The 12,764-nt window shown below is 51.9% G+C and overlaps 1 protein-coding gene across 1 annotated transcript in view; it reads right to left on the bottom strand.

The window, feature by feature from the left end:
- The window catches only part of TRAPPC12 (trafficking protein particle complex 12), a 61,420-nt gene extending 49,547 nt beyond the window's left edge, over positions 1-11,873 (bottom strand). The window contains exons 1-2 of the mRNA XM_032866764.1: positions 10,737-11,873; positions 1,147-1,263 (exon numbers count right to left, since the gene is read on the bottom strand). Coding sequence (XP_032722655.1) covers positions 1,147-1,263; positions 10,737-11,750 — 1,131 coding nt within the window. The 5' untranslated portion in view covers positions 11,751-11,873. The remainder of the gene's footprint in view (positions 1-1,146; positions 1,264-10,736) is intronic.
- Positions 11,874-12,764: the final 891 nt, after the last annotated feature.

Here is a 12,764-nt window from a genome sequence, read left to right as displayed (position 1 = left end):
TATTTAAAAACTAGGTGTTTACACCCCTTGTAAAACCAGACTATCGCCGGGGCACGCTGGCTGGCTCAGTCAGCAGAGCACACAACTCTTGCTCTCTGGGTGTGAGTTCGAGCCCTCCACTGGGTGTTCAGATAAATTAAAAAAGAAAAAATCTTAAATAAACAAAAAGCCAGCCTATCTCTGCATCTTTTCTTCCCAAAGCTTCTGAGTCATTGCAATAATTCCAGAATCACTTCAGTAAAAAAAAAAAATCCAACGAAGCACTTGATTTATGTTTACTAAAAAATGAAACTTTAATCATTTTTTTTAAAAAAGATCTTATTTATTTTACAGAGCGTGGAGCAGAGGGCGTGGGACAAGCAGACTCCACACCAAGCGCAGAGCCTGATGTGGGGCTTGATCCCACGACCCTGACATCACCACCAGGGCCAAAATCAAGAGCTGATTCTCAGCTGACTGAGGCACCTGGGTGTCCCTAAACTTTATCTGCTTTGTGTATAAAATATCTGCTCGACACCTAAACAAATGATCCTTATTCACCTTTTTGAGGACAGACACTCCTTTAAATATGATGAAAGGTAACGAGGAAAAAGGCAGTTGTGGGGGGCGTACAGGTTCCCGGGGTTCAGAGACCGCCAGAAACACCCACCCGTTCATGTTAACGTGCCTGTAGTTCAGATGGCTCCCTGTTAGCATCTGGGGCTGCACCTCTGCCTGCAATTCACACTTACTCCTGTCATGAACAAGGATTCTCGTGTGCATTTCTGGTGACCCCTCCCATTCAATAATAAACCCCTTATGCCAAGTGGCAAAAATGAAGTATTTAAAAAAAAAACCCATAAAAATGAAAATTAGTTATCTTTAGTTATCATATCTGATGAAGCATATATTTAATCAAAGTATATTCTGCTTCAAGTAGTTTAATCATTTAAAATAATGGCTTTTTAACTAATTGGCCTTAAAATTAAAAGTATGTTAATATGACACTTTTTGCTGCACAGGACTGGTATCTAATTCAACAAAATTTTATGGACACGCAAGGCTTTAGATAACACATTTGAAGTAATTAACTCCAAGGAAAACATGACAGAGAAAGGCCGGCCTTCTGGAAACAACAGTACTGAAATCAAACCCGTCATTACTTACGATCAGCTGTCTCAACCCCACAAAAGTCTGCTCCACGGACTCCGCGTGTAAGACCAGTCTCTTCGCCGCGGCTCTCTCGCCCAGGAAGCGAACCATCAGGTCTTTAACTGCGTCCCCCTGGAAGGAATGGAAGGAAAGTATGTCAAGACAATAGAATGTTAATTAAACTCAGCTAAGCAGAACCCATAACTAAACGAGATTTCTTTTTTCTCCATTGGTGTATGGAGGTTAGCGCGTGGTTACAGTACAGTAAAACTTCAATCACCCAGACGCTCAAGCATCAACCACCTTTAATAAAATGGGTATTTTAGAACTGCGCCTTCTTTTAGAAGAGGGGGAAATCACCAGCCCCAGGACCAGGCTTATACCAGGGATGCGCCAGGCGGGATTCGGGCCCCAGGGCTGGGTGGGGGCTGGAGTGGGCTGGCCTCAGGAATCCAGCAGTTTGCCCCGGTCTCTGGGAAAGCCTCTGGGAGCTGGCTGCAGACTTCCTTCTGGGGCTGGGTTCACCCCCAAGCCCGGAGAGAAGAGAAGACTGCCCTCCCCTGCGGGTCCTCTACCACCAGCTCCGCCAGGCCCCCTGCGCACGGGAGTCGCGCTGTGGGCTGGGAAGTGCCCTCACGGGCCTCTGCCGGGGGACTCCGGCCTCACAGCTTGACTCCTTAGGCTCGCCACCCCCGAGGACAGGGTGATAGGACTGAGATGTGGAATCCACAGCACATGAAGACGGTCGCTGGTGCGGACGGGGATGAGCGGGACCACGGCGCACAGCTGATGGGACACAAGACGGTGTGGCCACCGTGCCCCAGGAGGGACTTTGCTTGGAAAGTCAGAAACAGGACCGTGGGAGGGCCCCGCGAAGCTGCTCCCAGCTGCTTATCTGGAGGACATTCAAACACTAACTTGAAGAAAGGTCTGCACCACCCTGTTCCCAGACGGGATGCGGAGAGAAGCCACCTGTCTGCGGACTGACGCGCAGAGAGAGGCAGCGAGCGCCCGCGGAACACTGTTCAGCCACAGGAAGGAACGGAACCCTGCCCGTGCTTTGGCGCGCAGGGACCCGGTGGGCATTCTGCTACCTGGAAGAAGTCAGAGAAAGCCAAATCCTGCATGACCTCACTTCTACATGGAATCTTAAAAACACAAAAACCAAAAAACCAAACAAACTCACAGGGAACAGAGAACACAATGGTGGCTGCCAGAGGCAGGGGTGGGGAGCAGAGACCGGCCAAATGGGAAAGGTGGTCAAAAGTGCAAACTTTCAGTTACAGAAAGTCCTGGGGACGAAAGGGAACTACAGTTACCAACACTGCGGTGTAACACTGCGGTGTAGACCGGGAAGTTGCTAAGAGAGTCCATCTTACAAGTTTTTATCAGGAGAAAAATAATTCTAGAATATGTAAGGCGAGGGATGTTAACTAGACTTATCGTGGAGACCATTTTGAAATATCTGCAAATATTCAGTGTATACACCTGAAATGAATACAATGTGTATCAATTACACCTAGATTAAAAAAAAAAAAAGTGGAACCAAACATAAGGGGAAAATGGATGGGTGAGGGGGACGGATGCAGAGGACAGGGCACTTTGGCCCAGCCAGGGGAGGAAGGATTTCAGTCGCTGGAATGGCCAGGGAGCAACGCAACCTGGGGAGGTGGGTGTTGGGGGCTAAGAACCCTCTCCACCTCGGTGAGCACAACACCTGCTTCCAGCCGCAGACCGCTGAGGGCCAGCAGTGCAAGGCCACTGGGAGCACACAGGGACGCAGGCCGGAGAGGAAAGCGGCGTGGAGGTGTCCCCCGCAGACTCCACAACCGTCTCTGCCCCTTCATTGTTGTCCTACCCTTGGCATAGGCATGCAAGGTGAATCTTCCACGGTCGCCCAGAACGCTGGCAGCTAAAACGCACCAGCCTGTGGACAATGCGTGCAGGAGGACTGAGGAGGTGCTGCAGGGGTCTGTGGCTGCCCATCCACAGGTAAAGGGGGAGCGGGGGCCTTGGCAGGGGCGATGCAGGTCATCAGTCTGGTCCGGCCCAGGGCGCTGAGCCCGGTGCTCCAAGAGGCCAAGCCGCACCTCTCACTTATACGGCAGCAAAAATCCAGAAGCAGCACTTTGATGATTTTTTGCTTTCGGAGCATGAGATGAAATGCTTCAAATGCTAGAAGGGGCTAACTGGTCCAGGAGGGACAATTAAAGGGCAGAATAAAAAGAGCTCAGCCATATGGTTCCACAAAGCTTCCAGGAACGCAACTCCTATCAGACAAAGGGCTTTATCCGAGTGGGAGGAGCTGCGACCCGGGAAAGGGCAGAATCCCACCTCAATGCGGCAGAGGGAGGATCAATTTACTTCCGCCATCCTTGCAACATTCTCTGTTAATTAGACCACACTGAAAAAATCTTTTGCCTTTAAAATTCTCCACTGGTTAACATTTTTGTTAGCACAGGAAGTTCCTGACACAGGAGCACATGTAGGACTAACAAACATCTTAGCTATGAGGGCCCAAGGATGGGACAACATGTCCTCCCGCAAACCTACTGCTGCTATGTCACTGAGCTGGAGGGGACTATGGCCCAGGAGTCGTGACACCTGACTGCACATCCTCCTATGGTTACTGGAGAGGGAAGCAAATTTCTCCCACTCTGGATTTTTCTTAGAGCTACGCTGTTGCTCCTGGGGTGGGCTCCGCCTGGAAGCCTTGGCTCCCTCCAAATCAGCAACTCTTCAGTGAGGGACTAGTGCATCCACAGCCAGAGCAGGAAGTGTGGGGAGACAGCTGGGAATGAGCCAGGACTCAGGCAGGCAACAGGGGAGATGTCTGTCCCCCTCCAACACTCCCCCTCTGCCCCCAATCAGATGTGTTTATGCAAGAGCAAGGGCTGATCTCGGCTCACAGATGGCCGCGGGCCGCCGCCCCTCCTGCAGTCTGGACCGTTCACCAGTCCCTTCTTGATTTTAAGGGACAAAGACAACATGGAAACCAGAGCAGCTGATTCACAGCATGTGGGCTTTACTGTCCGGGAAACAGGAAGCCACAGTGGTCCTGGGGCAGTGGTCTGAAGAGACAGTGGGCCCCGCACCCGACCCTGTGCACATGGAGCTCTCTGCCCTGGCCCCAGTGGAGAAGCTCCGGGAGCATGTGATCCCCTCGCTCCTTGTGCTCTCCTAGCGTAAGCCAAACCTCCTGAACAAACAACATCAAAGAAACAAAAACGAGGCAAAACCCCAAACTGGTGAAATGTCAAATGGTGTAGCCATCTGGAAGACATTCCTCAAAATGTGAACCCCAGGGGTGCCTGGGTGGCTCAGTTGGTTGAGTCCCTGACTCTAGGTTTCGGCTCAGGTCATGATCTCAGCGTCTGAGAGCCAGCCCTGGGTCGGTCTCCACACGCATCGGGGCGTCTGCCTGAGAGTCTGTCCCTCTGCCTCTCGCGTGTGCACACACATGCTCTCTCTCTCTCTCAAATAAATCTTTAAAAAGCGAACCTGAGAGGTGCCATGTAACCCAGCAGTTCCACTCCGAGGGACGCACCCAAGAGAGATGGAAACGTGACCACACAGAACTTGTTCATGATGTTCAGAAGCAGCGTTATTCACAGCTGCCCAAAGTGGGAACAAACCCAGTGCCCGACGAGGGATGAATGGGTAAAACGTGGAACACGCAAGGCCAGAACGTCATCTGACAATAAAATGTGATGACGCAGGAGTGACGCAGGCTACAAAATGGGGCGCTCCTGAAAACATCATTGTCTGTAACAGATGCCAGTCACGCGAGACCACATGTCGCACGACTGCACTTGCGTGAGACGTCCAGAACGGGAGAATCCAGAGACAGAGAGATCAGTGCTTGGCTGGGGCTGGGGGAGGGGCACGGGAGATGGGAGGTGAATCTGAAGGGCTTCTTTTGGAGGAGATAAAAACTGACTGTGGTGATGGCCGCACAATTCTGTCAAAATGCCAAAAACCAGTGAATTGCACGCTGACAGTGCGGCACATGGAGTGTTTTCCATAAAGCTGTAAAACCAAAACCAAAGCGGCGCCTGGGGGGCTCCGTGGGTGAAGCCTCTGCCTTCGGCTCCACAGTCATGGTCTCAGGGTCCTGGGATCGAGCCCCGCATCGGGCTCTCTGCTCAGCGGGGAGCCTGCTTCTCCATCTCTCTGCCTGCCTCTCTGGTCTCTGTCTGTCAAAAATACAAAATCTTAAAAAAAAACCCTGAAAAACAAAAAATAAACAAACTGAATTTTTTCTTGTCAGGCCCCCAAACACATCAGAATTCGAGAATGCTTCAACAAGGAGAGCTGTGGGGGGCTGCCACAGAATGGCCTGAACTGGCCCGCATGTCTTCCCGAGCTCTCACGCGTCAGCTTAGTTCAGCAGACTCAGCTCAGGAGCCGCCTGTGTGGGTGGTGAGCAAAAGCAGCACCGGGACGGGACTGTCCTAGTGTGAGGAAGGGAGGAAGCAATTGTTTTCAGACCCGGTGGAGGGCTGGGATCCCAAGACTGGGACAGATGACTTGAACTCTTGAATTCAAAGGCACATCTGTGTGAAGACGAGTCCCAGGCAGGGTGTGGTGAACTTGCTGAGGTGAGGAGACCAAGCTGGGAACCCGAGAGGCCGGGGCGCTGGAAAGGAGGGAACGCGGCACAGAAGCCCGACTCTACTGCTGGACACTACGTGGCCCACGCGCAGGGGGATGCTCTAGAAGGCGAAACGACAGGGGGGCTGAGCAGTTTTCAGTGCTCACACATGCTGAGGGATGTCAAGTTTATGACAACTGTTGTGGAGCACTCTCTATGAACACGGAGGCTCTCAAGAGACATGAGAAAGGCCACCCATGAGTAAAAGCTCCTCTAACGTCACCCTAAGAAACTTAAAAACAAAGCTGAAGAAGATCACGTCAATCTGCATATATCATACATGCTGACCAGAACGCCAACCAAAACCAGGAAACCCACGATGTCCAACCTCTAATCAAAAATGACGAGACACAGGATAAAGCCAGCACATGTGGCCCACAACTAAGAGAAGAGATAAGTACAAACAGACCCAGAGATTCTGGAGACGGCGGACCGTCTGGAGGAGAACCTTCAGGCTGCTACTACAAATGTTCGTGAGGGTCTGAGGTAAAACTTCAACACACTGGATAAAGAAAAGGATACGTGAAAGAAGCAAACGTAAATTCCAGAGATAAAAAATATGAAAAATTCATCAAAAAGCATCAGCTACAAACTAAAAAGCACATACGGACTTCAGGACACGACTGCAAGAATTTCTAAGGGAAGCAAAAAGAAAGAAAACTGCGAAACAGACACAGATCCTCCGTGACTTCTGGCAAATCTGAGTAACGTGTGGAACTGGAGTCCCAGGAGCAGAGACAAGGGAGGGAGGAACTGAGAACTCTTTGAGGAAGTAAGGACCAGAATACTCCCAAGTGGGAAAGCACATCCCAACGGAATCAACAAATCCAAGCAACAGAAACAGAAAAGAAAAGCACGTGACGGCACATCAGGGTCAAACAGCTGAAAACCAGTGATAAAATCTTAAAAGTAACCAGAGAATAACATGTACATTAGGTACAGAAGAGTGAAGATATAAATTATTAAAGGATGGCTGGGTGGCTCAGTCCTTAAGTGCTTGCCTTTGTCTGAGGTCAGGATCCCACGGTCCTGGGATCGAGCCCCATGTCAGGCTCTGTGCTCAGCGGGGAGTCTGCCTCTCCCTCTCTGCGTCCCCCTCTTACCTGCTTGTGCTCTCTCCCTCTCAAATAAATAAGATCTTAAAATTATCATAACCTTCACATCCAGAATACGATGGAAGGGCATCTTTAAAATGTTGAATGGGGGAAAAAAAACACCTGCCAACCTTGAATTTTATACTGTGAACATGCTGCATATCCAGAAAAAAGTAACCTCTAAAAATGGAGATGACGTAAGTGGTTTCTACAGAGTAACTGAAACTGAGAACAGGGGCTGGTGGAGCTGCAGGAACAGGTGGCTCCTGCGCTTCTGGAGACTCCCGACAAGGGGTTTCCACATGGACTGTGTGGGCCTCCCTGACGGGATTCCAGTGAATTCCGAGGTGCAGGAAGGGTGAGGGGGAAGGTGAGAATGGGGAACAGAGTGAGAAAGGGGTGGTGGAAGAATCTAGTCTCCAAGTGCGTGTGCCAGGTTTCTCGTTCTGCCAGTATGGGCTGGAGAATTCTGACGCCCACGAGAAGGGCTGGTCCCACCACCTTCCGCACCCTGTCACCCTCAGCACTGAAATTTTGCTGCTTTCGTTTATTCCCTTTTCCCGTTTCTGTCTCTTTATGAACAAGCACCATCCAATGATTCTCCACTTCCATTCCTTACTGGTTCCAAAAAGTTATGAACTACCATTTCCCCACAAACTTTGTATTTACTCCTTTGAGGACAGAGGCCACGGGCAACCATAATGAGCTGAAAATGCCTGTGTCCTCCCTCTGACGCCACTGAAGAGGAATGAGGTGTCACACGCTCCCCTTCCAGCTCCTAACTTAGCTAAGAACACCGCAGATGTCGCTACACAGAGAAACAAATTAAAGTCTTTTCAACTTTTATCCCCCAGGAAGGTAATTTTTAATGAGGTGAGCAACCTGGAGAAAAACGGTGTTTTAGAAAGCTGACTGAGCGTGAACATCTCTGGTAATAACAGTAACCGGGGGGGTATTGATAAGTAAACCCGATCAATGGTTTCAAAAGCTGGAGTGCCCGGAAGCGAATACAGAACCCAGTCCTCAGTCTTCCGCCAAACAAACGCAGCACGTCGGCTCAAGGGTAACCACACGCTTCCCTTTCCGCCTGGGGCTGGGAACATGCAGATGGAGAGACAGTGACACGCGTCCAGCACACCGGTCCCGTGGGAGAGCCGGAGGCGCTCTGGGAGCTGTACGCGGGACTGGAGGCGCTACCGGGGGACCTGAAGGAGGTGAAAGGCGGGCAGGCCGCGCCCGGTCGGCTCCCCGCGCTCTGCCCGGGCAGCGGGAGCTCCGGAACCCCGCTGACCCGCGCGGCGTCCTGACTTTCTCTCGGGCAGCTGCGTGCGACGGGGGAGGTACGTCCCGGAAGCTTCAGAGCTAGGGAGGACCCAGGACACGGCCTGTGCATCTGATCCAGCCTAGGGGAAACCAGCCCAAACGTGGCGCTTGTGTTTCTGGACTCGAGAAGGACTTCGTGGGGCGGCTCGGTACTTCCGGTCCGACACTAACCAGCCCGCAGGCTCTCTGGCCTCCTAGGCCCAACCATGCAATGTCGTGTGCTCAGCCCAGACCTCTCGGCACCCAGACTGAAGGCCCTCCACGCACGTCCAAACGTACCCTAGGACCCCTGGGCAAAGTCATTTCCAGGGCAACGTCCAATTTTCCCCTGAATTATAACAGGGGGCGCAAACCGCAAACAACAGAGAGTGCAGACGGAAAAGCTAAGAGGCCAGTCCCACTGAGGCTGCGGGAACACAGCCACCGAGCACAGGCTCCCCAGAGCGGGGACGGAAGGAACAGGAAACAGAAGAGCAAAGCGCCCCCTCCCTACCCCGGCAGGGAGAATGGAGGCAGACAGGGCCAGGGAAGGGAGGGGGGAGTGTGTGAATACGCAAATCAAATCCTGCACGTCCAAGCGTCCCCTGAACTCAGAGTCCGTAACCAGAATGTGTTACAAAGATCCCGCAAAAGAAGTTTATGTTCAGTATATTTTGCTTGAAAGAGTGGAGAAGAAGCGTCCCAGGGTGCCTGGTGCACGGCGTGTGCACAGTAAGTGTTTGGTACCTGAACGCACGGTCAAGACTGCCACGCAAAGTGTCTGGAACCTATGGGCTTGCACCGCTAGGTCCCTAGCAAAGAGCTACCAGCTCCATGTCCCCAGTGTGGCCCTTCCCCGGGGCACAGCAGTCCACCAATGCCACAACATCACGCATCCCACACTCTGGGCTTTCCGACCAGCCATGCGTGTGCAGGACAGGGCACCTGCTTCCCCTGAGCGGGCGGAGACGCACCTGCACAAGGCCAGCCCCCAGGGTGGAGTGGTGCCCCCCATGCACTGGGCTGGGCCACAACCCTGCCATCACCTGCAGCGGGCCTCCCACACGCTCGCGTTACAAGTGCGCGTTACACATACTTGTGAACATTCTTCCCGTACCATGCATGCCACATGCCATCTGGTACCCAGGTTTTCAAATTTAACAATAAGATATGAACTTCGTTAAAAATTCTGCTGTACGGGGCGCCTGGGTGGCTCAGTGGATTAAAGCCTCTGCCTTCGGCTCAGGTCATGATCCCAGGGTCCTGGGATCGAGCCCCGCATCGGGCTCTCTGCTCAGCGGTGAGCCTGCTTCCCTTGCTCTCTCTCTCTGCCTGCCTCTCTGCCTACTTGTGATCTCTGTCAAATAAATAAATAAAATCGTAAAACAAAATTCTGCTGTATCATCATTTTTAAACATTTTTTTATTAAAAAAAAAAAAAGGATTTATTTATTTATTTATTTGAACGAGAGCACGAGAGAGTGTGTACAAGCAGGGAGTGGGGAGGGGCAGAGGTAGAGGGAGAAGCAGACTGCCTGCTGAACAGGGAGCCCAGGAGCCTGAAGCGGGGCTCGATCCAGGACCCTGAGGTCATGACCTGAGCTGAAGGCAGATGCTTCACCGACTGAGCCCCCCAGAGCCCCGCCTGCGTTAATATTCCATCGGACAGACGAGTCAGATGTATTCAAGCAGCCTCCTGATAACGGCTTTTGGGTCCTTTCAGATGCTTTGCCATACTAAACCACACTCTGACAGGCATACCAAAAGCTGGGTATTTGCATACCCATGACATTATTCTCTTATAAAAAAATTCCTCAGACTGGCTTTCTGGACCAAATAATATGCACATCTGGATGCTGATTTAAAAAGTTTGTACTGACTTATGGTCCCATTAGGGCTGCCTGAGACAGGCCATTTTCCCACACTTTAGCAAACATGGAATAATCATAAATCAAATGCCTAATTAGGTAACAGAAAATGGAGATAATCTTATTGTCTTTGACTGGTAGATCGAAGTTCTCTGTCACTATTTATTATATAAAATGTTGAAATCATTTCTGTGATTTGATTTACTTTGTGGGCCATCCACTTTTTTTAAACGAGTCTATAAAACTCTGTATCAAGCATGTAAAATGCAAAACTCCCCAGATTTACAATGAAAGGAACGGGGGACTCATCGTCTGCTGAAGCTTACGTGTCACAAATAACCCGACCACACAAGGTTCCCGGTGACATCAAAGAATTACGACGTAACTGTCTACCTTGCTGGCATGTGCTTGTAAGACTCTGGCCACTGCCTTAACTATATCACATCAGGGAAATCAACGGAGTTCCAAATTAGCTAGTGATGTAACACAGCCTCTCCAAATGAGGATTTTAGGAGTCACTGAGAAATGAGGACTTTTCAGTCCTTGAGAGGCGCGCGCGCGTGTGCGTGTGGGCACCCCCCCCATAGCAGGGGTGAGGGAGAGGGAGGGAAACAAAAAGACGAAGAGGAACTGAAGTGGCCACCGAGTCCCGCCACCAGCACCCCCTCTAAGGATGTCTCCCACCTACCTGGATGTTGTCAAACTTGAGGCCCGGCATGGTGAGGCTCTCCTTGTCTACGAACACTGTGCTGTACTGCTGGGTGGCTACTGAAGCCAGGATGTCCCTGGTCGCCTCCCCGGGGAGCCAGGCGTCACTCCTGCGGTCCATCTCGCTCATGCTCAGCGCCGTGGCAAAGGGGTCCTCGCTCCCCGCAAACACAGCCTGGATCTGGGAAAACGGCTTTGGAGACGGAGAGATTTCTAGAGAAGCTGTGGAGACCCCTGCTTCTGCCTTTTCCATCCCTGGGGGGTGAGAAGGCTCAGCGGCACCCGGGGACCTCTCTGCCCCCGCAGCGGACAGCGAAGACAGATTTTCTGGCGCCGAAGAACCTGCGCTGGGGTTACTGACGGAGAGGAAAGTGGACGTCGTGAACGAGTCGAAGAAGTCCGAGGCCAGGGAGTTAGTGCTCGCGGGGTCGCCAAAAAATTTACTCAGGCTGGGGCTTGGCTGCACCGCCTGGGCGGGGGTCTTGGCCGCCGTCTCGCTGGCGCCGCTGAAGCTCGGAGACTTCACCATCTGGGACTCGAAGCCGTCCCGCGGCAGCAGCGGCCGCTGGCTGAAGATGGTGCACACGGGGATGGGCTCCTCGTGGGGAGGGGACTGCCTCAAGGGTGCAGCGCCCCCCGGCCCCTCCGGGCCAGTGCTCCTGTCCCCTGGGCCAGGGTCCTCTGCTCCCTGCCCCCCCAAGGCCGGCACACCTGTGACTTGACTGTGCTCTGGGTCGGGGGTCGTGCCAGAGATGTCTTCAGATGCACCCTCTCCGTCACTTCCGCTGTCCTTGCTCAGGGTGTCCACGGCTCCTTCATCCTCGAGACTTTCCAGTCTGGGACCTGCGCTGCCTTCTGCAGGGTCCCCAACATCCTGCAAACAGCCGAGGTCACCTGCGTCATCTTCGCTATTATTAGGAGAGTCAGAAATGAGGACGCTTTCCATCATGTGCTCGTTAAGCTTATCTACAAAATTATTAGACTCTTCCGACATAGTCTCATTCTCTTCAGACCCGAACTCGTCTCCGCCGAGGTCGATGGTTTCCTCGTGATAAAGCAGGTGCCCCTGCTCTCCCTGCGGAGCGCTGCTCCCGGCGTGTCCCTCGGCCGGACGCGAGTCCCCAGTCACGCTCTGCTTGGTGCTGTTATCCTTCTCCATGGTGCCCTGAAGCAAAGACAGACAGGAACCAGCACCGTCAGCTTTCCAGCTCAGTTACTGAGCTGATCTCACCTTCTTGTTCAAACTCTTTTCTAAACTTAAAAACAAATGGTGGATACGTGTCATGATACCTTTGCCCAAACTCGGGGGATGCATAACACCAAGCGTGAGCCCTAAAGCAGACTGTGGACTTTGTGTGATTGTGATGTGTCAACACAAGGTCCCTGACTGTAACAGACACACTGCTTGGTGGGGGCGGTGACGGGAGTACGGGAACTCTCCGACCCTTCTGCTCAACATTTCACAGCGAGCCTACCACAGCTGCTCCAAAAAATAGTCTATGAAACAATGTTTATCAGGTATATATTCAAATGGTTCCCAACTCAAGACTCCATTTCTCCAACCATCTACTGATCGACTGATCATGGTAAAAGGTATGTAACATAACCACCTTAATCATTTACCACCTTATCCATTTCGGAGTTTACAACAAAGTGGTATTCACACATTCCTGTCACTGTGCAACCATCACCACCGATCTCCAGAACTCTTCTTGTTTTTGTTTTGTTTTGTTTTTAAAGATTTTATCTATTTGACAGAAATCACAAGGAGGCAGAGAGGCAGGCAGAGAGAGGAGGAAGCAGACTCTCTGCTGAGCAGAGAGCCCGATGTGGGGCTCGAGCCCAGGACCCTGAGATCATGACCTGAGCCGAAGGCAGAGGCTTAACCCACTGAGCCACCCAGGTGCCCCCAGAACTCTTCTCAGTTTGCAAAACTGAAACACTGTACCCATTAAGCAATGACTGCCCAGCGCTCCCCACCCCCCACTGCCAGGCCCTGATAATGGTC

This window comes from Lontra canadensis, unplaced genomic scaffold (genome assembly GCF_010015895.1).
Source record: "Lontra canadensis isolate GAN:19392208 unplaced genomic scaffold, GSC_riverotter_1.0 scaffold32, whole genome shotgun sequence".
Classification (NCBI taxonomy): Eukaryota; Metazoa; Chordata; class Mammalia; order Carnivora; family Mustelidae; genus Lontra; species Lontra canadensis.
Note: the sequence above shows the minus strand (reverse complement) of the source record. Positions and strands in the feature narration are given on the sequence as shown.